General features: G+C 39.9%; 2 protein-coding genes across 7 annotated transcripts in view; one reads left to right on the top strand and one right to left on the bottom strand.

The window, feature by feature from the left end:
* CNKSR2 (connector enhancer of kinase suppressor of Ras 2) overlaps positions 1–21,937 on the top strand; it is a 224,948-nt gene extending 203,011 nt beyond the window's left edge. For 5 of the 6 annotated variants that reach the window (XM_085310881.1, XM_085310880.1, XM_085310884.1 and 2 more), the window contains 2 exons: positions 16,336–16,532; positions 19,745–21,937. In XM_085310881.1, coding sequence (XP_085167007.1) covers positions 16,336–16,532; positions 19,745–19,960 — 413 coding nt within the window. In that variant the 3' untranslated portion in view covers positions 19,961–21,937. Of the gene's footprint in view, positions 1–4,829; positions 5,895–16,335; positions 16,533–19,744 lie in introns of those variants that run through there. The other variant, XM_085310885.1, reaches the window with a different exon arrangement.
* A 207-nt stretch (positions 21,938–22,144) lies between these two features.
* Positions 22,145–25,239, bottom strand: KLHL34 (kelch like family member 34). Its single transcript, XM_085310886.1, has one exon. The coding sequence runs from the start codon at positions 25,229–25,231 to the stop codon at positions 23,447–23,449; it is 1,785 nt and encodes a 594-aa protein (XP_085167012.1). The 5' UTR covers positions 25,232–25,239; the 3' UTR covers positions 22,145–23,446.
* Positions 25,240–25,790: the final 551 nt, after the last annotated feature.

Raw genomic sequence — 25,790 nt, 5'->3', positions numbered from 1 at the left:
TGAACTGCATATGAGGCAAAGTACTGCGCACAGTTTAAGACAGAGTCATGCAGAGAATAATTCTATTCTGTGTATTAGTAAGTATGTTTGCATCATGGTGAGGGAGCATATGAGAAAACCCTAAGTTTGGGTTTTCAGCACTCTGGGTGCTTTTTATTGTGCCTCTGGGGGAGGTTGCTTGTTTGTTTTTTTTAATTTAGTTTTTCAGTATTGAATAGATAGAGGGTTATTGAGCAAGAACTGTAGTATATGAAGTGTCTGTTGGGAGAACAAGGATGCATTTGCACATTCAGAAGTTCTTTGGCAAGTGGGAGGAAAAATCCCTGAAGATTAGGATCCTATAACGTCCCTGTGCTTCTTTCTTCTCAAAAGGCTGAGTGTAGCACTTTCACAAGAACAGATATTGGAGATTTTATGTGTTCTAACATAATCACCTGTCCTCCCTGCTCCCCAAGTCCTGCTTGTTTATTGCAGTGATTTCTCATATAATATTTGTGCACTTGTTCTTTTGTTGTTACTTCTAGCTCAGTGAGGACAAAGGAGGCACTAAAACACATACAGTAAGGCTGGAAAAAATAGAACGTGCTACTTGTAGATAGTTTATTCCTGTATTTATCTGTGTTTGATTTTCCCYTTTACTGCAGTAACTGCAGTCTCTAGAGGAATACTCAGTGACTCCTGTTACTGCTTCCCCGTCTAACTGGCTTCTTCCAGAATGACTTGCAGATATGCTACTTGGTAATATAGTGTCAGGAGGCTGCACTGGGTATGTCATCGAAACCCTTTCTTCTTGCCGAGCACCACAACAGCTCCTTTTCATCTTTGCACAGCAGCTGTGTGACCTGAACGGTCCTGAAGCTTATGGTCTGTTTCCACTACTGAGAAATTAATAGTTTAAAAACCTGCCGGTATTCCTCCCRAAGAGCCTCTGTCAAAAAGCATTTAGTCACTACCCCCGTGAAGAGGAGGATTTAGCTGTGGCTGGATTTACGGCAGAAGCAGCCAGGCAGCAGTTTGTGGTATATGGGGAAGGTTTTTTTCCCGCTGTCTCTATTGACTCCTTGTTCAGGGCCTGATTACTCAAGCATAGCATTTGCCTATAGGGGAATAAATAGAACTAGACATGCTTCGTTATTAGAATAGATAATAGGTAGGAGCTTCTGGTCAAAATTCTTTTGTTTCTTATGAGTACATAGGTGGATGTACTAATACGTGTACAAAGTAGGATACAAATGAGAGAAAAAATAGAAATTCAAAATACAGTTACAATTTTACTGATCGCCACTATAGAGGGGAAGTCAGAAACTTCCTTTTCTATAACTTCATTATTTACTCCAAAAGTAAGCTTGTTCACTTGCCATGATTCTACCTACCCCTTCACTGAAAAGAAAATTTACCAGAAACATGCCATTTAATAATTAGGCATCTTGCAGTCTGTTTAGACAAAGTATTAATGCAGATGTCATGAAGAAAGGCTGCTTTCAGGTGGCAGCAGTAAAATGTTATGCATTTTGTTAGAAACCACATCAAACCCTAACTCAATTTGCCTCTCATTAGTAACTGCTGATGTGCCTTCATTATTTGTAGATAGTTCTCAAAGACAAAGAAATAGATAGTTGCTTCATGTTCCGTGTCCCTCTCCTTACCRTATAGGACTTGGTGTGTGGCAGTCATTTTAAGACCTTATTGACTGTGACTCATAAACATTTCTTTCCGGTGAGTACTTTCTCCTCTCCGTTTGCTTTCTTCTTTTTGTTTGTTTCTTTTGGGGACACGCTGGCATGTCCTTCCCAGCCACTGGGAAGGCCAGCAGAGCACCCCTCTGCTCCTGTTTGGTGGGTTGGTCCCAGCCCTGATGTGCTCACTGCCACTTCTGATGAGTTAAGTACCTCCTGCAGCTACAGACTTGCACGGACATGAGTTACACCACGTCTTATATGACTGCATTTGCTGTAGAAATATTTGGAGATTTATAACAGGCAGTTTTGTTTCTGTAACCTCTCTGGGGAAGTCATTTGCTGTAAAGCTCTTCTCATAATATAAACATAATTTGGTTGATAAATGCACTAAGTTCACTTCATTATCTTCATAGAGTCACATTCATGTTTGTGTGTGAATGACAATCAATTTTTCAAAATGTTTGCAAGTCTCATGATTTTCATAAATTGTAGTGTCGATAAGTATCCATCCAAAAGTATGTTACTCATTCTTTGTTATTTGTATTTGTTCTCCTTTAAAAACAAACAATATGCCCTAATCTGGAAAGAGAACCATATACTAGAAATTGATTACATAAATTACTTTGCTAATGCTAGTGATTTACAGAAAGAAAAAAAAAATGTTTTATGATGATGACCAAATTCAATTTTATTACCAAAAAGTGGAATTTCTTAATTCTTATTGTGCACTTACCCTGATAGGAAGTATTGTACAGTTGCTTACCATCAGTTAGAGTGATACAGTGACAGACCAAAATAAAAATAAAATAGATTTTGAAAAAGCCCCTAAGTGTGCAGGTTAATTATATTCATCCTCAGATAAATAGGACTGTGTGCATTACTGCTTAAGAGATCCTAATGAAAGGCTGTTAATGAACATTGTGGCAAGTCCAAACTGAGACGCACAAGAATTTCCTCTGTGTGACAGTGGTGCCATAAAGGCCTTAGCAATATTCTTGAACATGATATTCCTTATCATATCATGAACATGATAAGGAATATCATGTTCAGGAATATTGTAAGAATACCTTCACAGATATGTCTTATCAACAATATTTTTTTCAGATAGTCATCTTCTAATGCAGTGTTCAGTTGAATTTCAGGTATATTAACAAATGTCCTGTATCACCAGCCAGAGCAGGTAATGCAGTTCTTCCATATGTCCTCCCATAGACACAGAACAGGTATCCCAGCCACAGGGCTTGTGAAAGACCGGGGTTTAGACATTTGCTGGGTAAGGCCCTTGCCCTAATTTAAATGACTCTCCTTTATTTCTTAGCCATCTTACTTCAGGCAAAGGAAAGCTTCTTTTGCCATAGCCTAACCTTCTATAAGAATGCAAAATTCCTGAGTTTGTAGAGATAAAGTTATATGAAAAGTATGCGTAAGACAGAGGATCTCCTGAAGCTGCAGAAGTGAGACAGCAGTGTCCTCCTCCTTCTAGTGTCTCTTTCCAAACAAACCCAAGACTGTTATTTTAAATGCTGAGACTTAGTGTTGTAAAACTGGCTGAAATATGAAAAACGTTCCCTTTTGCTGTCTGCTTAAGCCTCCCTTCCCTCAAACCCATAAGCCTTGAAATCTGCTGCTTTGGGTCTCTGACATTTTATTTTATTTTATTTATTTTATTTTATTTTATTTTATTTTATTTTATTTTATTTTTGTTGTAGAGAGAAATGTTCTTTATTTTAAACAATACATTATGTAAAAAATTTTCTTGACTACTATGTTTAGGATATAGTTTTATAAACTGTTTTCCTCTCCCTTTTTCTTCCTCCTCTCCTTTTGATGCACAGAATTCCTGGGAAATCTAAGAAGTTAAGGAGAGACTGAACTCCGTTTTAGTTCATAGCAATGCTCACATTATACCTGTTTGGAAACTCATTTTTCCATTGCTGCCGTGGGTGGACTAAATGGCACCAATGTTTCTTTCGGGAATTTCTTTCCAACTTGTGCCTTCTGTCTTTGGGACAACATTTCTCTTCTGCCATCCCAAACTTGTGACACACTCCAAAGTAAAAATGACAATGCTTTATTTTTCTCCTTCCTTTTTMATCCTGTCTTTTGGAAAGAAATTTTTCTCTTTAACAAAGGATAAACAATCCTAACTAATTAAATGGTATTGGATTTGAACATCTTTTTATTCTGCATTAGTTAAACTCTTTCCCAAAGTAAGGATTTTTTTTAACAACAAAATACACCCCAACTTTCCCTATCTGCAGATTGAAAAACACAACAAATTTCAAGATTCATGGAAAGTTTCATATTCGATTACAAATACATATAGCAGACAGTAAAATAGGAATCTACTGAGGCTTTTGAAACTGCCCTGTGTGCAGACTGCACATACACATAGAAGCTCTAAATAAAAGATATAAGCTAGTTTGTTCCACTTCTTTCTTTCTCTTTTCTCTGCTAATGTGAGTCCACAAAGTTTCTCGAGTGTCCTAGTTTTTGAATGTATGTAATCTTAGTGTGGTTTCAAAGTCACATGATTTCCTAGCTCTGTATCTTACCCTTTACCCACAACTTTACCATTCTGGATCATCAGCTAGAATAACGAAAGGAGCCAGATTGCATTGTGCCACCTCTTTTTGTATTTCATGCATAAGCTGCTGACAGAATATTTTTCTCTGTTTATTGCACATTTGGAGGATTTGGGGCACATAGTTTGCTTCCTTTCCCCTTGTTCCTGTGACCTTTCCTAGAGTTTCTAAATGAGCTAATGTCTTTTAAACATGGAGAAAACCAAACCGTGTTGGTTCGGATGTATTTTGTTCTCTTGCTTTATTAATTTTTTAATTGATCTTCATTCTGTTCTGTTTTTTAAGCAAATACACAAAGAGGGAATATATAATTTTTTACCCTAAATACCTCTTTTGCATCAGGGATGGATATTTTTGACGGAGCAGAATATAACATCAAAACAGTGCCATGTCTCTGTCCTCATGAGCATACCTGCATGCAGATTAGAAAAGCTCTGTAGTGCTGCAACTGTATGCCAGAATTGCTATTTGCTCTTGTTTGCATGATAGTATTTCTAATATGATATGGAAATAATGGCACATCACAGCTCTTTCAACGTATTGTATCACTGCTTTATCATATTAGGCTAATACACTGCGAGAGTTGATAGCACCTCTCCATGTCAAATCGGATCCACTTCCCTTGGCACTGAACCGAGTGGACTCAAAGGTTGATAAACTTATCATTAGAGAATTGGCACGACGGAGACTCAACTTCAGCCTCTTGCAAGCAACCTAATGACCTCCGTTCAGAAAGTCAATTCTTCTTGAATAACTTTGATGTTTATAAAAGAAAATAGACATGTTAAAGCATAAAAAACCACATGCCTGGATATGAGGCCTCCAGGAAGGCGTCAAGGGCATGGCCAGTCTTTTGAAGAATGCACCCTTTCCACAATGGGACTAGGCACAAAGTCAGATCCAGTCTACATGGAGCACATTTGCAGAAAATACTGTCCCCTGCATGGGAGAACRGAAGGGGAAGAGGGTCTTGGCAGGGGAAGGGCTTTGATGTCACTCAGTTTTGTTCTGCAGACTTCGAGGAGTTAAAGAGGGATTCAGCCATGGTAACTATAAATTCCTGTTGTTTTTACCGAACTCCAGTGAATCCATTCAGGCCAACCAGACAGAGTTATGTCATTTAAGCATACTTCACATTAGTGAAGGAAGTTAACTTCCTGTATCATACTAAAGTAAGTGTATTCTATCAAGTGAAGGTGTGTACAGAGTATTCAGAGACTTCTATTTATTTACTGATTTGTAATGAATTACCAGAGGGGTATACTGACTTTGGTTTGGATGATGATGGAGAAGATACCTCACGCTGAGATTTATTATACTCTGCAGATAAACTCTTCAGTTCCTCTTTATCTTCTAGGACTTAAACATGTGAGTGATACCACCTGGCCAAATAGGCACAAAGTATTCTGTGTATAACACCCAGAATCCAGAGGGCTGTTTTGGGGCCAGTATTTGTCTGGATGTCACTCAAAGTAGATTCAGATATTGTATTTATTATTATGTTCTGAGTCCCCTATGGGTTGATGTTTGCCTCTATCTCTGTGGTTAGAATGTGGATTTTCCTTAATATATTTGGCTAAGGGTGTATTGTAATAATGTAATGCTAATTACTTGATATTTCATACTATCTTATGGGGAGATACTTTTAAAAATGTATTTTGAAATGTTTTCTTTCTGTTTGCTCAATGTATGGTATTGCATTATGTTAATACCAATAAAATTATATATATATATAGTTATATATATTTCCCTTTTATAAAGAAGTAAATTATGCTTTTTTGCCTCACAAACAAGAAATGTGCAGTGAATAAAATTGCATCATTCTGCCTTACAGCAGGTGACAAAGCTTATAATAGTTTTAATATTCTTTTTTGAAAAAATAAAAGTATAGTATGACATAAACTAGTTGGAAATTCATCAAAATGCATGTTGTGTTTCTGCTTAATGGGACTGTCACAAATCAGCCTAAATATTTAACAATGTTGTTTTGGCATCTTTAATTTTTTCCAATCAAAAACATACACTGTATTGCTATTATTGATTACAAAATTGTACTTCCATAAATTTTTGCCTGTTGGCCAAATAGACAAGCCCACTGAGTTTTTATGACTCTCCTGTCTCTAGGAATTGATTTTTAAATTTAATTCAGTGCTTTTTCTGATGCTTGGTAAAGGCAGAATTTATTTTTTATATAAGGTTGCCTCTGAAGTATCTGCCTCTGCCAAGGCTGATAAATCACTGCTAAGTACATAAAGATTCCACAACCTGAAGGATATATCATTAAAATCGTGTTGGAATGGCCTGAAACCTGAGCCAGTCCTTTACCTTCTGCCATTAAATTCCATAATTAGTTAGAAATGAAATGTTTTGGAAACGAATTAGAAGAGCAGAAGCAAAGATACAACTCTAAAATGTCCTTTGGCTGCAATTTTGGGTTACACTGATGGCTCATTTGCTGCTTGTAGCCAAAGGCCAGGGTATATCTGCACTAATATGAAGTAGATGGTCTTCAGCTTCCTCTCCTTTTTTTCCCCCCACCTTTTCTAACAGATTGTATTGAGTATCATTGTCTTGCAGAAGCATTCACAGGGGCTGTAATTAGCAGTCTCCGGCATTTAATTGCATACACATTTTGTTAAATATTTTTCTGTATGCCTTAAAATAAAGTATAGAAAATGGCAGTTAATGTTTCTTTAATGAAGACATTTGATTTATTCATGAAGTCAGGATTTTTGAAGGTGTTATTTGGGGCTTAATAAAGGAAATAAGCCAGCAAATATTCAATTTTGCCTTTGTGTAACCATTGTCTGTAAAGGCTGGTGTTCGCTTCCTTTCTTTTGTGTGCAAACACGTTCTCTCTAATAGAGGCGGAAAAAGCCTTTCTTTTATGATGACGGTTGTTCCGGTTCTGAGAAAAATCTTTACGTTAAGGCGCATATACATTCCCAGGTTTATAGGGCATTATGACAGCTGATGGCACGGGTCATGCCTAGAGAAGCAGCACGATATTGCATTTCTCTCGTCATGATAATAGCTTTTGTTCTCCAAGGCCCTATGCAGGGAGGGAACTCTCTACGGTACTTACAGGCTGGTGGTATGATGGGCATTCAGCAGCTGACGGGGGGTGCTTAATATTTTGCAGTGTCGTGCCCTAAATAAATATCATGTAAATCAGGATGCAGATTAATTAGTCTGGGATCTAATCAGTGCAGCTATCATAACATCTGTAATTATAAATCTAATAATAAATCTGAATATTTGAATAAATATGATGTCTTCTGGGATAACGTTTTCAGAAATATTTCAGGCCCTTTTCATAAATGCCTCAGGAACTGCTTCTCCAGCAGACTGCAGTGCATTATAGAGGTAACTGAGCCAGCTATTACATGAGTCTAGCCCCTGTCCACACTAATTTATCCTGCTTTTTTTCATGTTGCAACTAGAATTTAGGCTACTAAGTGATGCAAGTGCTTTTGAAAATTTCACTCTCAGTGTTATATTTTCGTATAAATAAGCAAACCTGGAATATAGCCTAAAGTACAGTTCATCTTCCCAGTGGATGTTGCTCACCAGGAATACATATYCCTCTGTTCAAACTTACGTTCAGATATCGAGCCTCTAAGCCTTGACAGGCATTGCTGTTGTGCAGGCGTGACTGTCGCTTGATTTTGACTGGTGACTAATGTCACTATGTCCATATCATTTGTCACTTAACCTTTCGCAGCTTTGCATGCTGTAACAACTTAGGTCTGTGAAAAATTATTTTCCTGAAGGAGTAATTGCTTCCATGTATTGCTTGCTGGAGGTATCCATAGGGACATCATTGTCCTGTTTAAAACTCACAGTATCCCCAAATGTACAACAATTTATTCAATTGGCTTCAGGTCCTGGATTACCTCATAAATATAAGAAGTTTTTCCTTGCTTCTGAACTGAGGAGACTTAGGGGAAGCATACCATCAAAACGTAATTGCTTTGTTTATCTCGCTTCAACTTTGGTAGCTTGTGATAACATTAAACGGCACTTATATCAATGCGTGGCACAGAAAAGTGTCAAGATAGATGATTTCGTTGTGTGAAAATTCTCCCAAAGAGTCACTAAAATCTGTTCAACAGATGAAGGTTAAACTGATGCCTTCACAGGCAGCTTAATGAGTGGAATACTGTGTCCAAATACCAAAGGATGCGATTATAATGCTGCTGCCAAAAGGTTCTGCCACTGATCAGAGTTTTCTGTTACTGTGGGATGCTTCTGAGTTATTTCATCCTCTTTCTTTTGCCCTCTCTGAAATCACAGCCCACCAATATAATCTAGTGAAAYAGCAGGGCTGGGAGCAAACGAGGAGCTTCTCCTGATCTCACTTGAGATGCGTGAGAGCTGTCAGGAGGCAGTATGAACAGAACAAGCTCATTATTTCCTCTTTCTGTGTTTTCCCTTCTCACTAACATATTAACCCATTTGCTGACACCTGTACGTCATGGCTAAGTGGATGTTGAAAATACCTAAATGTTACTGTCAACACAGCACTGCCAGAAACCTTGAGGGTCTTTTTCTTTTAATGCTGATGGAATTTAGTGCCAGCCCTTTTTAATAAGCAATTCCATTTACGAGGAAAGCTGAAGAGAGGTGGCTGACATGGACATGAGATTTCCGGTAAGACCAGCTCAAGTGGCCCATGAAGACTGGAGGTTGAATATGCCTTAGTCTGCTGGTTCCTGGCATGTAGTCTGCAGGCCAGTGGTGACTCACACGACTGTGAAAAAGCATACGGAGTTTTATGTTCAGATATCACCAGAAAGGTGACCTGAGAGGAAAAAGAGATTAACAGCAGTCTGTTGATCCAAAAAGAAAACAGCTAAGGCTATAYGTTTTTCAGAGAAAGGCTAGAGTCGGATCTTTTAAAAGTGAGTATGGTACCTAACTGCTCCTGATTGAACTTTGTTGTAGTGGAAACACCTGAAATACCTTCTAAAATCTGTTCTATGGGAGATGAGTTTTCCAGTTGCCTCCACAGTTCACTCTATTTCAAGACAGCAATTTATGTCCATGCATGTGAGAGCAGAAGCAGACTCATAGCATCAGGTGGAAAACTCCAGCATATCACAGAGCTCTGCTGTGTTCATGCTCTGAGTGAATAACATCTCTGGGGATTATCTTCTTTGCCTACAAGCTTACATAATAGGAGAGAACAGAAACCATGTACAGCTCTCCTGGTATCCAAGAAATACTTCCTCATTAGAGGAAAGAATGGCATAAAAGGCGGACTAGTTTTCTGGTCCTCTGGACACTAAATGTTTCTGTATGCACATGTATCCAGGCTAATTTTTAAACACTGCCCTTCCTTAACTCCAGACTTTGGGGAAAATCCTGCACTTTCTAGTACATGGGTCTGTATTTTAAAGGGCCAAAAAGGATGGAGAATTATGCAAAACTGAAAAGGCAAGCAAAGCAAAGGAAGAGCAGAGAGGAGGACTGCAAAGGCCAGATGCTGACCAAACAGCCCACAGCTTTTCCTGTTTTTCTTAAGTTTGCTTACTCTTTCCTTCACTCATGGAAAGGTCTCGTTAGACATAAACACACACACCTATATATATATGTATACACACATATACGTATATATAGATTCCATGCCCAGTCAGGCCTTGATTTTAATGTGATACGGAGTGGGAAATGACACAGGTTTCTATTTCTGCTTTAACAAGAAAATCAGCTCTTTGTTATCTGGAGCAGATGATTAGCAGTTGGCTTTCATGTAGACCAGAATTGCATCTTATTGTACCTCCTGCCTGCTTGCACCACGCCGTGCTTAAACACTGTGTTGCTTGTTCCTTTTCTCAGTAATCAGTGATGTGACTTACAGTGCTTTCCTAATATGAGCTGGTTTTCCATGTTACCATGGCTTCCCATACACATGTGCTGCAGTGACTTTATACAGCATGCACAGCTGTGCAGATACAATCTTATAAAACTTTTCATTAGGGTCATCATTTTTTTCCTTTTGGTTTGTAGACTGGGGGAAAAGGAAATATCTAGCTTTGTCTGCCTGCAGTCCACCCAAAAAGACCAAAAATTATTGCAATTCCTTCTTTTCTTCTGTATCATAAGTTTTTGGATATGTCTCCTTCTTGTGCAGTTTAGAATCTGAAGATTAACCTGAACAGCAGCAAAGATGCATTTAAGCCTTGCACTGAGAAATCGAGAAGTACTTCTTTGTAGGATTTCTTCTCTTCCCTCCCTTCCAACACAGCCAAAACTCATGTCTATTCACCTTCTGTCCTTCTGCTTTCTCACCTTAAATACAGAGAGATCCCATCTGTCTTCCCCTTACCTGTTCTCCCAGGATTTACAACCTCGGTCCAGCTGTCAGCCCCCATGGATGCATTACATGCCCTGTCCTTACCTGCACGTTCTCAGACTTCAGCCAGCAGATAGCTTGAGCAAGGGCTTGAGGGCTTGCAGAAAGGAGCCCTCTGTTCCCTGGGGAACTGCAGATCTCTGTTTACCACATTACCTAAAAGTGAAATCACAAGAGGACCAGCTGTTTTTTAATGGACCTTACAGATGATAGACATGGCACACCTAACATGCTGTGGCATAGGAAAATTGCAAAACACTTCATCTGCTCTAGGATTTTGTCATTTATTAGTTAGCTTGTGTCAGCTAATATGTCGTAGACAAACTTCTCTTTCTCTAATGTGAATGCGGCAGGGTCAAGAAGACGAAAGAGAAGAGCAGGAATTTATGCATCAGCATGAGATGTGTCAAGACTTGTTTTTATCTGGTTTGAGCCCATTTCCCAGAGGCCAAAAATGCTCTCTCAGTTTTAGGAGAGCATTTACTGACAGCTAGAAAAAGCCCTTGAGAGACTTCAGTTAGATGGTTCCCCAGTGCTAAAGGTAAAGCAGGTATAACTGTAAAATTGGAAGCAAATCTTGTGAGATTTATGGGGATAAAATAACAAATGTCAGCTGTTTAATAATGTAATTAGGGCTGTGTTCTAACAAAATTACCTCCTTAAGATCGTGAGAAAGCTGAGCTGAACTGTTTTCTCTGCCAGAGAAATTGAGCTCACCAAAAGGAATAAAAATGAGAGCTTGGATTTCAGTGCAGCATGGGGAATTTCAGTTCAACTGCTTGTATGTTGTTCACTCTCTGTCACAGAATTTGCAGCAGTTTAGCTCTCTCAGAATTTGCAGAAGGTGGTAATTTTGTTCAAATGCAGGGCTAATTGCAAGGAGAATAGTGGGTGTGCATGACAGGAGTCACACAGCAAAGTGCGTCACTAAGCTGTAAAGGTAGCAAACAGAAGAGTGGAAAAACAGAATGTGAGTGAGCAACGGTGTCCATCACGCAGGATGAGAAAAGAATGGGAGGATAAAGATAATGTTAAAGATAACGGGAGTAGCCTTGGTGGCATTAGGAATAGTAGGCAAAGTACAAAGGGGCATCAGAGGAGAGCTTCAACCCTTGAAAAAATCTGTCCTTGTTGGCATAGCAGGTGATAAAACCAGTAATTAATTGTGTTGTGGTCTGCTTGCATGGGCAGTTATCCACATTCATGGCCCCAGGTATCACAGGTTCTTCAGGCTCACTGAAGGGRAAAAAATCATGCAAGCTTTCAGTGGCATGAGTTTCTACAGGGATAGTGAGTCACAGAAGTGCAGGAATTTCTGCTGAAAATTTCTAGGGATTTTCACAGATATTTAGAGCAAGTCTGTGAGAAAAGTGTACCTGGAGATTCCATGTCCACTGAATGATGTGTCAGCCAGCTGTGCTGCAAGGTTGACCTTCTACTTGTCCCTAATTCCGTATCATCTTCCTGATGTTAATGATCAGGAAACTAATGATCTGCTTTCAAACCATGTAAACGTCAATGTTAACTCTTTTGCTCTGCTCACTTTTCACTTAAATACCTTATGTTCTTATTGATTGTTCTTGAGAACAATCAACGGGTTTATAAGAGGGAAATAATGGAAAGATGGTGTGGAACCAAGACACTTATTACATCATGGACTTTAGGTCACTGTCATTTTAATGACAAGCAGAAGCATAATTTTAAAAAAATCCCACCAAGTTTTCCTGAATGGCAACAACCCCAACCATTTTCTGACCATAATTTCAYCCACTCACCCATAATCTCCAGCTACCTCTCCTGAGAAAGTGTAAAAATGGATGCAGATATTTGTGGCRTTTTAAAAAGTGGGAGTAGAGTACAAAGAGTTCTGAAACTATTCCAAATGAAAGGCAGAATAATGAAAAATAATAACACAGCATTTATTAGTCTGAAGCATTGTTCAGCTGCTGAATTTAATACAGTTAAAAGCAAATGGATTTGTGTTCACTTGAAGATATGGCAGAAAGTGTGTTGTTACAGAATTTCATACCTGAGTATTCTGGGATTTTGAAGATATGATGCAGAATTTAGATCCTACGTGCTGTAGAGTTTTTGCAGCTTTATTTCTGCCCCAAAGTGACAGAGCTGTTCTAGCAGGGATGAGTCTGGGAACAAAATTATTGCCTCAGAGAAAACACCTTACTTTTTGGTAGTATATGGAAACAGCTGTCTACCAATGTATTCTGAGAAACAAGGCACCTGGAGAGATGCAACCTCTGACTCAGCAGCCAGGTGAGGGTAAATAACAACTTGCTGTATAGACTGCAGGTCAGTCTACAAACCGCTTAGGCCTTTCCTCTGCTTAAATGAGGCATTACCTGAGGCCTTACTCTTTCTTAAGAAGACAGCCCTGCTGGCATAGCATATCAYGTGCATACAAATCCACCAGTTTTTTAAAAAATGTGTTTTTAAGCTCAACTGTGTATCTAATCAAGTATTTCAGATCCATTAGGGCACTAAGGGTTTCTCTAACACCTACAGGAAATCAGTCAAGCTCTTCAGCCGAAGGGTGAAGGAGGCAAGTTTTGTGTATAATCTCATTCTTGCCTACTGAGAACTTACTGCACTCACTGAGAGCAGTGCATCACATCCAGTGGAAAATGTTAAGGGCTTGGGATGTGCTAGCATGACTCCCCCTGCCTTCTCCCAAGCCATGAGTGAAACAAGGTGGTATCTTGCCCTATTAGAGCTTCTCTAATGTCAGCGACAGTGAGACATTTAGAGAAAGGGACCTGCTGATTTGCTTCACTGCTTTTGCCTTCATATCACATCAATTCTCTCTTCTAAACGCTGCTCATTYGTACAGTAGCTGAGTGATGTTAGAGCCTGGGAGGGTGGGGGGCAAACCCCAGACAGGAAGAGCTGATGTACTGGTGGGCTTCAAAGACCTGTCAGCCTGGTGCTACAAGAGGACACCTCAACTTCTGCCCAGTCCTACCTAATAATGACCCAGCTAGCTACACCTCTTTCCATGCAGTCTCAGTTACTCCTGTCTGAGTGAGAATAGAAGTTATACATCTGCAATACCCCCCACAACAGACTCAGCAGCAGCTGCATACCTGAGGAAGCGAGCCCTGGGGGCCCTGGCTGTGCTCTGGCTGATGCCAATGGCCGGGCTAGTGGCTGGGGGGTCACTTACCTGCACAGGCCAACCTAAGTTCCAGCTTCCTTAAAGGCACTTCCTATGCAGGACTGATCCTAGGGGGTAAACCCAAACTGTTTTGAGGGCTACCTTTGTCCTTCACTGTGGTTGGGACCTTTCATGTTTCCAGAGCCRGGGGGGTTTCAGTGGCAGGCCTGAAAGCGGTGGCTGATCCAGGCTCTAGATCACCCTGGCAAAATATATTAAAATGGCACAGAGTCAAGGCACTGGCTCACTTCTTCAGCAGAGTTTCGATGTACTTATTAATCCCCTGAGGATACAATGTGGTTGTGCTGCTGGGGGGAAGGAGAGCAGAGGAAAGATCTTTTTTCCCTTGCATAACATGGGATAAGAGGAAGAGAGAAACAGATGTAAAATAATCCCCTGCCAGATCTTAGAGGGTTTTTTGGCTTTGCCTTTTCASAAATCACTCCCATTCCCCAGCTCTCAGACTCATCGGCTTAGATGTTCAGTGATAAGAACAGATACAGGTATCCCAAACATCCTATCTCATTGTTGCATGGAATTTTTAAGAGAGCATAAAAATCAAGACTGCGGGGGGTTTTAACCAATGTTTAGATATTCAGCTACTGCATATTTTCCCCTTTAACTCATTAGATGTTTTTAATAAGAAACTCAAGAATGAACTGCATCTCATTTTTATTTTTCTTTAAGTCTTGCCCGCACATACAGTGATGAATACCAATCTCCAAGCCATATAATACATGATGGGAGGATTTAGAGAGTGGATATATACCAGTTGAGGGAATGCAACAGTTCTGTACAGACCCACAACACCTCCATCAATAAAAAAAAAAAAACTCAAGTCCTTCTTCATGTCTGTATCACTTTTTTTTTTAAAAAATGAGTGCTTTAAAAACCACAAGGGATAAAAAAATGAGTGCTTTAAAAATACCATAAGTGATAGTGTTATTGGCTATTGAACAACACGGTAGCCCCCACAAAATGTACAAAGGAATAACCTGGCTGGAGATAGAACAAAATTAATTGCTGACTGTAAAATTCCTTGACTGTGTAAAGATCTATGTAAATGTAAATGCTTTTTGTGATGGGAGGAGGAGATTTTGGTCTCTGGCATTTTTATTTGGAGCRTTTATTTGAGGTGAGTAGTTATTGTACTGTATGGTGCTGGCTTGAGTGAGAGGATGTCCCAGGTAGTTCATAGTGAGTGTGTGGTCTGAGCATAAATATGGCACTTTTAAACACTAGGTTGTCCCACCATACTACACTGTCGGTGATATGGATAGAAAACTCAGCAAGCCTGGCGGGGAGACTGAGGCTTTGCTACATATGAGTACCTCAGCACTTGCTGAAGTTTCAGCCAGTGAGTGCAGCCACTTCTTGGCGTGGGATCACCCATGGGATAAAAGTTGTGCTTGAAACCAAAGAGCTGTAGCCTTCCTACAGAGGATTTAATGAAAGCCCCCTGAGGACGTGGGCATCTTGGTCCAGGAAAATGTACACAATTAGGAAAATCAAAACTAGGTTGGAGGATCCCATCCATAAGGCTCTGGAGAGATCTGAGCTCACTAGGCCGTAGCCACTGGTGTGTGTGCYGTCGTCAGTGATGTCGGGGATGGACACGGTGCCTGCCCAGCTCACTCCTGCCGGGCTGTCCTGCCTTCTGCTGGTCACCATGCATCTAATCACGGCTTCACCAAAACCTTGCAAGTTCCTACTGAGTCATCAAAAGTTTCTTATGGGGAAAACAATGTGTGAAAAGCTGACATTTCGATACTTTCTAACCAATTTTTGGTTGAATTTGTTTTAAAGGAGTAAAATCTTTCATTTTTTATTCCTTTAAAGTGTTCCCAGTGCTAGTCAGAATGAACAYCAAAAAATGCGTAATGCAAACAGCTGTGGTTTGGTGGCTGCCCTGCAGGCTAGTCACTCATGGATACACTCTTATGTCCAGTGTCTGCATATTAGTACAGTAAAAAATTCCACAAGTGATAGCATTGTTGACTGTTGAACAACATTCATGAATATCAGAAAATAGAGACAAAAAGAAGTGGGCTTTAAACTAGTAGGAAGGAAAACTACATGTCATTCCAAGACCGTGAGCTGGAAACATATCCTTGAATGTCAGTACATACCAGTACTCACTGACAGAAATTAGATTCCTCATGTTCTTCAACAGGGTGCTTCTAATCCTTCCTTTTCTTGTAATAATCAAGTTACCAGTATATTTAATTAAAATTAAATATGTTATTTCTGACAGTATGTGGCCATAAGGTTACTTCACCTTGTGCTACTTTTTCTTCTTTCTGTGCTGGTCAAGGCTTTATAATTCTTGAAAGTTTTTCTCCCTTTCTCTTGAAGGCAATAGTTAGAGGAATAGCCAGACTTGCAGCACTTTTTTTTTTCTGGAAATGTGTCACTTTCTGGTTTAGTTAAACCTGCTAAACCTTTCGCAAAGATTTTTGATTTTTGTATAACCATCTTAATGATACATTGTTCTTTTCTCTATCTTTTTCCTCTTCTTTTCCCCCCCTTTTCTTTTTCTCATTACAGCTGAAACCATACGTGAAAAAACAGCAGACTCCTTGCAAGACTTATACAGAGCCTTGGAGCAGGCCAGCCTGTCTCCTTTAGGAGAACGACGGATTTCCACTAAGCTGGAGTATAAGAAATCTTTTATAAAGAGATGTAGCGATCCAGTAGTCAATGAAAAACTGCACCAGCTGCGAATTCTGAAAAGCACTTTAAAGGTGAGATAAAAGAGGGAGAAGAAATCCTGCCCCAGGCTTGGATTTTACTGTATTGTATTCAGAGATTAATTGTACGCAGCTGGCGTCCAGGCTGAACCTAGTGTGTGAAACAACAAAGACGTGGGTAAATGCTGGTCTCAAAGCCCCGGAAGAAGTACCTTGGGAGATCAGGGGAAGTGAGGAGTTTTTTGTCTGTGAGGAGATAAAATCTCAGAAAGCTGCTCCTCCTCTAGCTAGTTTAACATAATTTGACACCAAATTTTCGGAGAAGACCTTAATCCCTTTTTTGTTCCTGAGCATTTTCATTTCCAAAAATACATTTAGTCTGTAATTGCCAGAGTTGAAGCTTAAGCAAAGTCAGCCTTTTGGAAGGGAGCAGTACTTTTGAAAACACTTGATTGTTTTCTGATTGCTGAGCTTGGCTAGGAATGAACTGTGTCCTTGCATTCTGCATAAACTGATAGGATCATTGTATTTAATCAGTAAGTTTGATTAAATAAATAGATAGTGGCAATGATAGATTTGAAGATTTTTATCGTTGTTCTAAATGTTCCACAGCTCATTTAATCTCCTGGTCTACTTCTTTGTTTGTTACAGCAGTAACAAATCTGTACTGTTAGAGATTTCAGCAAACAATACACTGGCTTTCCCCAGGGACTCTATTAACTATATTAAATTACCACATTTTAGGTCACCACATAATTGTACAGCAGATTTTGTAACAGCTTTCATCAAAGAGGGCTTTATCAACATTAATTAATTTAGTTTTCCATCACCTAGAGTAGCATTTAAGCAATATTATTTTCATGCTGTGGGGCTCCTGTCCTGAAAAAAGTTGTCACACACGCTTAACTTTCTGCATTGTATTAACACATCGGAGGCAATAGATGCTTATAGTATCCAAGTATGTGACTCTTTACAGGTTTGGAGGCTAGCAGAAAAGAATCAAGACACAGAGTAGCTGAGCACATTTTCAACAAGTCTCTTACAAGAAGTGGCAGCATGGGAGACTGAAACAAAATCACAATTATGTCAGACATATAGGGGCAGCGGGAATTTCATGCAGTATCTGTGTATTTGCACGGTGCCAGGATCACTCACACCAAAACTGGGTGAAAAATGTTGGTCTGCAATAAATAAGATCCTGCCCTGAAATTTCCAGGAATGACACAATGACTATCAATCARTAACCTGTTACCATGCTTAGTTGTCTTTCTTGTTCACACTTATTGATACCTGACYTAAATTAAGTTAATGATTTTCTACAAATGACATCAGTTTCCTCCAGGGAATATCAAAAATTCACCCCTTTGACACAGAGGAGGGTTGTCTAAGTCCTTCTCTGAGTCTTCTTTATTTTAGACCAAGCAAACACAATTCATTCCCTCTTTCTTTGCAAGACACGTTTTCTAAAGCTCTCATCGTTCTTGTCTGGACTTTGATCAGTATAAATCATTCTTAAAGTACATAAAAAATTGGGCTTACAATGTCAGCGAGTACCAAAGAAAGTTARATAGCTGTTCTTTCTTGCATACAGCATCAGTCTACAGTGGCATGTGGCTGTTTTGCAATGGCATCACAGTAATTCACGAAGAGTTTGTAGCTCAATTCTAGCCCAAAGTTCCATCTCTGCCGTACTACTAGTAGCAGTATCTACCAACAGATGCTGATGGTTAGATACTATTTATTTTTGCTTTTTAACAGTGCCTTTGATTTCTCCTTCCTAGATGCAGTCATTTGCACTAGTCTGTTGGATTTGATGTTCTGACCTTCGGTTTATCAAAACTGTTAGTAATCTGATGCAGCTCTCCAAATTGCTTCTAGCTGGTATCATCCATAAAGTCTCAGTTCCATCATCCAAGTCCTTAATGAAGCAATCTCTGTTTTCTGTCCTGAGATATAATCACAAAACCATCTTTCCTGCCAGCTAGAGTGAACAACCTGACTAGCAGTGAGGAGATAAGGGAGCAGTTGTGGTCTCTGAGAAGCAGGTTATAGCAGTTTAAGTAGAGATCAGGAGTTACCATACTTTCACCTCCACTGGTCATTCTCTGCTTATACCTCACTTTCTGAAAATGAGAATTACAGCATGCGGCATTAATTAGCTACTGTTTGCAAAACATAAAAAATGCCAGTCAATATACTGTTTTTTGGTGACTTGTCTGACCCTTCAGGACCTCTCGGGTGCTGTGGGCTGACACAGCATAATGTTTCCCTTCAACGTGCTCCCAGAAAGATTTAACATATTCATCATATGAACGTGGAATATATGAGTTAGCAGTGAGGACTGTGAAACCTCTCTGGCACAGAGGAAGGGGAGGGGGTGTTGATGCCCATATCATTCCTATGCAGCCAAGTAATGCTGGAAATCTGAGTGTTAAATGTGTTTCCAAGGCTCAAGTGTGTTGCATCTAGTTCTCACTGGGTGCAACAGCCATGCACGGCTACGTGTGTACCTGAGGCTTACTCTGATCTGTACTGGCTGGCTGTTATCTCTCAAAAAACTAATCACCATCCACTGATTATGAGACACCTACATCGCTTGTCTCTATGATGGGTAAGGAGATATCAGCAGCTTTTTTAGATTTTTGCCTGTTTCAGCTTTTGTTTGCCACCACAGTGGCAGGAGGAGGTGGCAGCAAGCCAGCCCATTGTGTGTATGGGATCTTTGAAGATGAGTTAGCAAGTTAAAAAGTCTTTGCACAGTCCTTTACTGTGTAACTCTCAGATGTCCCCGTGACAAGCCTGGTAGAAAAGGCTCAGCTCTGCTGGCGGGCGAGAGGCCATCTGCCTGCATCCCACGCACAAACACAGCATTTCTTATGATGATCAAGAAGAGTAAACAGATGGCACTGCATAGCATGAAACGGATCTTGAGACAGGAAAACAGCCACTAGTAAACAGCACAGGGTTTGCTTTTCCACCGAGCTAAGCAAGGAGCAAGGAGAGGGCAGAAGTCATTTTTGAGGATGCCGGCCAAGGCRAGGAAAGCCCTCTTGCCCAGGGGGCGTGTGATGCTGGTAGGCAGGTGGGTAGGTGTAGGTAGGTAGGACGCCTGCCTGTAAGTGCTCGGCGTGGGGGTGAGATGCTTCCCTGCTTTGAACGCCTGTGCGGCTCACATTTGCTGCTCCTTTCCTCTCCTATCCGCCCCTGGGATTTTGTCAGTGACTCATCACGGCCGGTGACGTTTGCTTGCTTGTTTTCTCCCACAGGCCAGGCAGGGAGAGGTAGCCGTAATAGATAAAGTTCTGGATAATCCTGATTTGACGTCCAGAGACTTTCAAGAATGGAAGCAAATGTACCTCGACGTCTTCCTGGACATCTGTCAAAGCAGTACCCCGCGGGACTCTGTTAACGGCTCCTCTGAGGTTGATGCACTTATAGCCTCTTTAGCACACACTCACTCTTACATTGAAACGCATGTATAAAGGGCTCTTTTTGCCCATTTACTACACTCCACCCCTTTACATAAGTGCATAAAGTAGTTTTTATATCACTGTGTGGGAGCTCTAGTAAATTATATTTTAATGTTACTCAGCTGTGTGGAGTAAACCTTCATCRGTTAACAATATCATGTCTTTAATGAGGATTTGTATATTTTATATGCTACCAATGCTCYGCTTGTGTTTACCTTCTGTGAAATAAATGAACATGGTCTTTAACTATTAAAGAGAAGTATTTAAAAGCATTTTTGGAAGACTGTGGCCTTCATGCAGAAGGTTCTACAAGATGAATGTTTTGTTACCGAAGGTCAATTTTACAAGGATATTTTATATTATATAACTCCAGTATTGCATTGCATTTTTGGAGTGCAGGTACTATTTTGGTGGTGTGAAAAAAGCTTTTTTTAATACTTAATAAGAAACTCTAGGAGTTTTCTTAAGTGACAGGGGAAAAGTGTAATGCAGTAGCTATGTTTCAGTTTTGTCAAACAGATAAAAGGATAAAAATCAGCAAACAAAAATGACTAATGTGAATTTAAGGGTTAAAAGATTAGATCTTATTTCCTTGTGCTTTTTTAAAGCCTGTTGCTAAGGTTTACCATCAGTGCAAAAGGATGCTGGTTTATATTCTGATTAAGACCAAATTATGTGTTATTTGTCTCTTAGTTATATTTGGTTGATTTTTTAAAAAAATTAGTTATGGTCCTGTCATTCATACTGCTTTTCTATTGAAGGTGTCAGTATAATATGCAGATGATGGAAAAGACAAATTTTTGACTTTAAACATCCTTGGTAAAGGTATTTCCAGAAAAGSAGCAGTGGAAAAGGTTCCCAATAAAATGTTCTGAATCTGAGAGACTTTGAAAATCCCTACAATAGAAAAGGAATGAATAGGATTTTTCAAATAGTCTTTTATTTGTTTTGTGAGCTGTGAAATTTGACCATATTGTACGCAGGGAAAATGTGTGATGAGAACAGAGTTGAGCACAAAAACCTTGAAAAATAGCCGAGAACTAAAAAAGTCTAGTTTGCTTTTCAAAGGAAAGGGAAGTCTCTGGATTCTGCTGAGTTCACAAGCCAATTAAAATGTTTTAAACTTCCATGAGATTTGAGATGAACTGGATACAACCCAGTGAATATGAGCAGTAATATCTCTTTAGAGTTAGGCACCTGCTAGAAAAGTGGGAGGTRTATCTTAAGTCATGTATTTACTCTTTGTGGGCTTGTTTTTGAAAAGCGAACACAGCTTGACAAAATATTTGTACTGCTTTTCAGTGTTTTGCTGCATAAGTTAAGACTCATGATATGATTTAATAATGCTCATGTGAAAGAGAAAAGCCTCCTTTATACTTCTTAGTGAGCTGTACTCTTAACCAACTTCAGACTATTGCATGTGCAGCTCAGTGAATGTACTTTAAACTTCATGAGCTCTGATATTTCCTGACAGTTATTTCCATGATGGATGAATGAAAGAATGGACAGATGATTTTTTTTCTTTTCCTTCCTTCCTTTCTTTCTTTCTTCTTTCTTTCTTCTTTCCTTACTTCCTTCCTCCCTCCCTCTCTCCCTCCTTCCATTCCTTCCTTGTTATATCGTTGCATTTGGATTGCAAATGTTTTGCAGATTTTGCACAATTCTATAGAAGAGTGGCCTTTCTGTAGCCCATTTTAATTAATCCTACATTCAAGTAGATATGAATGACAAATCATATATTAACATTTGTATAGAACTCTTGATCCAGTGTAATATTTGTATCATTTAGAAGAATATTGTTTGTATAAACTGGACATTTATTTACTGCATGGGTACTGACTTGTATATTAAATTTGTGAGGTTTTTGTAAATTTCTCTTAAAAAAAAATGCTTGACTTGAGATGGATTGTGCTATTGTTCCAAGCATTTAGATTCTCTTGCTATTGTTTACTGGACCAAAAGTAAATATATTCATATAAAAACTCTTTATATCTGATGGATGTATATGCACACTGTGTAGTTGATTCCTTGTCAAAACCAAGGCAGATCAGAAGACTTAGATCTGTTGCTATGCAACAGCTATTCTGTCTGCACTTTACATTAGTAAAGTCAGCTTGATTGCTTTAAAGGTGAAAATTAAACATTACAGTTCTTTAAGCTAGTCTAGTGACAAAGAACATGTGTCCTATCCATTGCGCTGCCTTAAGACTATTAAATGTTCTTCTATATATATTTTTATTGTATTAAGCCTCAGCTTAGAAAGGGAACATTGTAAAATGAAGTACAATAAATTTAGCTTTTAAATCAATCTTTATTATTGGAGATTCACTATACTCCATACAAGGGTGATCTTCTGGCATCTGGCTGTGCTACCTGCATTTCACTGATCAGTATGCCTTAAAGTACACTCACAGTCTGTGCCTTCAGACTTTGGACACGGCCAAAGGAGGTAAGACTATTGCTGCTTTGGATGTAGGCAGACCCTGAATGCAGACTTCTGAAAACCCCCAGTTACCTTCCTCCCCTTCATCCCCTTTGATGAAAGTAATCCTTTTTTGACTGCCCAGTTCTCTCATGTGCTAGTTCAGCAACTSTGAACAATTTTACCGTTCTGACCAGGTATAATAAAGTGTAAAGTACCTAGGCTATTGCAACTTCTGTARCATGGTTCATAGAGCCTTAAAATAAGTGTAGCCGTTCAGTCCTGGCTATCTAAACTAACACAAGGTTTGTATATGAAAGAAATGTACTGTGTCAATACTGAGTGTGTTTAAAATAATACAAAATAAGCATCTGAAGAGCATACTACAAAAAGTCTGCTCAGAGAGAAGTGGCTTTCCTGCTTCAGTTCTTCTATGGAACAATCACTGTTTTAACATATGGCCATAACTGAGGCTTCATTTCGAAAAAAAAAAAAAAAAAAAAAAACATACTTTCTGTCCAGTAATTTCATGCTGGTTAGCTAAGGCATTCTTGCCTAGTATGTAGCATATCAAATAATACCTTTTTTTTTGGCACTACTTATTATTAGTTCTCATAGGCATCAATTTTCTAGTCTTTGTATAGCTCAGTTTCATTTTGCTTAGCCATAGCATAAAATTCAATAGCACTTACCAGCTGGGAAAATTACCTCTGATTAGGAAAACAGAAAAGATGGATTATGTTTTTTAACCTTTGAAAAGTCTGACTTGCAACAGCTATTAATTGCTATCTAGGTATTATTCTTCCCCAAAGAGTCAAGCACTGTGATTCTAGCTCATCTCTTCCAAATGTGCTACTTGCTATATCCGTCCTCCCTGAGATCAGCTTTCAGCTGTATAAATCACAGCACCTTTTCCCATGCTAGAACCAGATTTTCCTGCCTATTTCTACTGAGTTATTGCTTGTCAAAGCAAACCTTGAGTCTGTCATGTTTAGTGCCACTGCAATTTCCTTTTTCTTCTCCAGGACAGCCCTGCTGGCTCATGTCCTGAGATGATTATTCCACAAAGTGTTAGCTCAGCAGCTTGACTGCTTCTTTTGTCGGGTGTCACTGTCCTGTTCATCGGCCACTTCGGAGAGCTGCAGCACTGCACACTGCAGTCCCCACCAAGGCAAGGGAGCTTTGCAGATCTCTTCCCAGCCATCATTGTCAATATCGTAGCCAACCACATCTTGAGTGGGGACTTCCCGTGAGTCTTGCCATTTTTTTCCCCCAATAAGAAGTGCAGTTTCTTCTACAACTGCCAGGCCATAGCAAAATCGATCATAGGTCAATGGCCTTAAACGAGTCCATTGGTTTTGATCGGGGTCATATCTTTCTATTTCAGAGAATGGTTCATATAATCCTAAAAATGTGAATATGGCTTCTCTGATTGTTGCCATCTGGTGCCCAAACCGAGCAATGCTCATGGGGGCTTGTTTCACCCACTGCCCTTCCAGCGAGCTCAGCGAGTATACCTCCTTACTTGTGTTGGCTTGATCTAGGCATTTGCCACCTGAGATGTATATAGTATTCTTGCAAATGGCACCAGCATGGCCATGTATCTTGCATGGCAATTCCCTGGCCTTCATCCATCTATCCCTGCTGATGTCGTAGACTTCCACAGACGAATGCAGAGAGCCATTCTCACCTCTCCCACCAATGGCACAGATACTGTTGCCTAGGACACAACAAGAAAACTGGCTTCTCTTCTCCAGCATGCCAGTGATTTGTGTCCACCTGTTAAATCTCGGATCATAACAATGGACCTTGTTTGTAACTGATAAGACCTTGTCAGTTTTTGTATCTCCTGGAGCATCATCTTCTATTTCCCCACCCAGGACATAGAGGAAGTTTCCCACCACGCACATGCTGTGGTTCTGCACCCTGTCCTGCACCTGCGTGAGAGCTCGCCATCTGTGATTGTAAACATCGAAGGCCACCACATCAGTGACAAGCCCCTCTGCTGTCCCTCCTCCCAACAGAATGATCCGAGTCTTCTGGTTCCTCAGAGTGGTGGACTTATCCTGCAGGACAGGCTGTCTGAAGACAGATGTATGGTAATTTATTGCTTTAATGATCAAGCACTTAATACCTGCAGTGAGGGGCACCTCTGACTGTGTGTAGGTTTTTCTCAGATCTTCCACTGGGATGAGACCATATCTTATGTGCTCTAGGAGGCTGCTTCTGTGAGTCAGCCTGGATGTGTCCTGCTTCAGCCACATCAGCACAAGATTCAGCAGGCGGGTTTCTTTCACCATAGGGAGGTCTGGTGATTCAACCACTGCTAGCAAAGATCTGAAGTTCAGCTGAAGCAGTCCTGTAAAATCTAAGTCCAGCAACTTCCAAAGATTATTGATAATGTATTTTTCTGTTGCTGCTAAGGCATCTGGAAGATAGAACTTTCTAGCAACATTGGCAGAAAAACAGCAATTTTCCAGGGTAAGATTATTAACCAAGTACTGATTGCACAAGCCAATAGCATCAGTCACTTGCAAGTAACTTGCAGCTTCCAAGGTATCCTCCAGGCTTTCAAAAGAAAGGGGCAACAAGGAAGTGTAAATGAAATCCAGGACATGCTGGAGACCGGTAGGTGAGACAACTTGCAGATGAATTACACTGGCTTTAGATTCTTGGGTGTAACTTTTGAACATGGCTCGAAAGTAGTCACTGGAGCATGCCAGCAAGGATTTGTGTGCAGGAAATTCATTTTCCTTCACTTTCAGCAAAATATCACACAGAAAGCCTTCTGATCTCAGGGTCTGGTACTGGGAGAGCACAGCATTGCAGTGTGCTTTGCAGTAGGACAGGAAGTAACTCATTGTAGATAATGCAATGCTTTCCACTTGAGTAATTAAAGTTAAAATGCAACTAGACACAAAACAGCTGCCCTACTCAACAGCCATTGCATGAATGCCCACCAGACCTCCAGCTGTTAAAGAAAAGCCCAACCAAAAAATAAATCAGTGTCTTGCCTGGCATAGGGGGTTCGTTAGTAGACTTGTAGTGAATTCAATGCATTCTTTCATAGAAAAAACAGCTGAATGTCGTAACAGCTGTGGGATGCTTACTTTTCTCGTCTCCGTTGCTTGTGCAAGGATGAATGGTCCATGGTTGTGCTGAGCACTTGCTTGGCTGGCCATCAGGTGACAGATGAGGGAGCTAGATAACAATCTCAACAAATGGCACTTTATGTCTGCTCAGCCGTTGCCTGTCGCCCTCGACCCTTCTTCCTCCTCTGGCAGATCAAATAGATCTTCTCTGGCTGACAGTACGTGGTGACTCTGAGCAGAAACAGAGAAGGGAGCTCCCGCTTTTCTTGTTTCTTGCCCTGCCTGAGCCTTGTTTGTGTTTCAAWTTTAAATAAGTTTAGATCTCTCT

The sequence above is a fragment of the Rhea americana genome, unplaced genomic scaffold, assembly GCF_003343005.1.
Source record: "Rhea americana isolate MKP2758 unplaced genomic scaffold, rheAme1 scaffold_329, whole genome shotgun sequence".
Taxonomy (NCBI): domain Eukaryota; kingdom Metazoa; phylum Chordata; class Aves; order Rheiformes; family Rheidae; genus Rhea; species Rhea americana.
Note: the sequence above shows the minus strand (reverse complement) of the source record. Positions and strands in the feature narration are given on the sequence as shown.

Bases quoted from the DNA above. Each gene is read 5' to 3' on its own strand.
- KLHL34 (XM_085310886.1), bottom strand. From the start codon at position 25,231: ATGAGTTACTTCCTGTCCTACTGCAAAGCACACTGCAATGCTGTGCTC.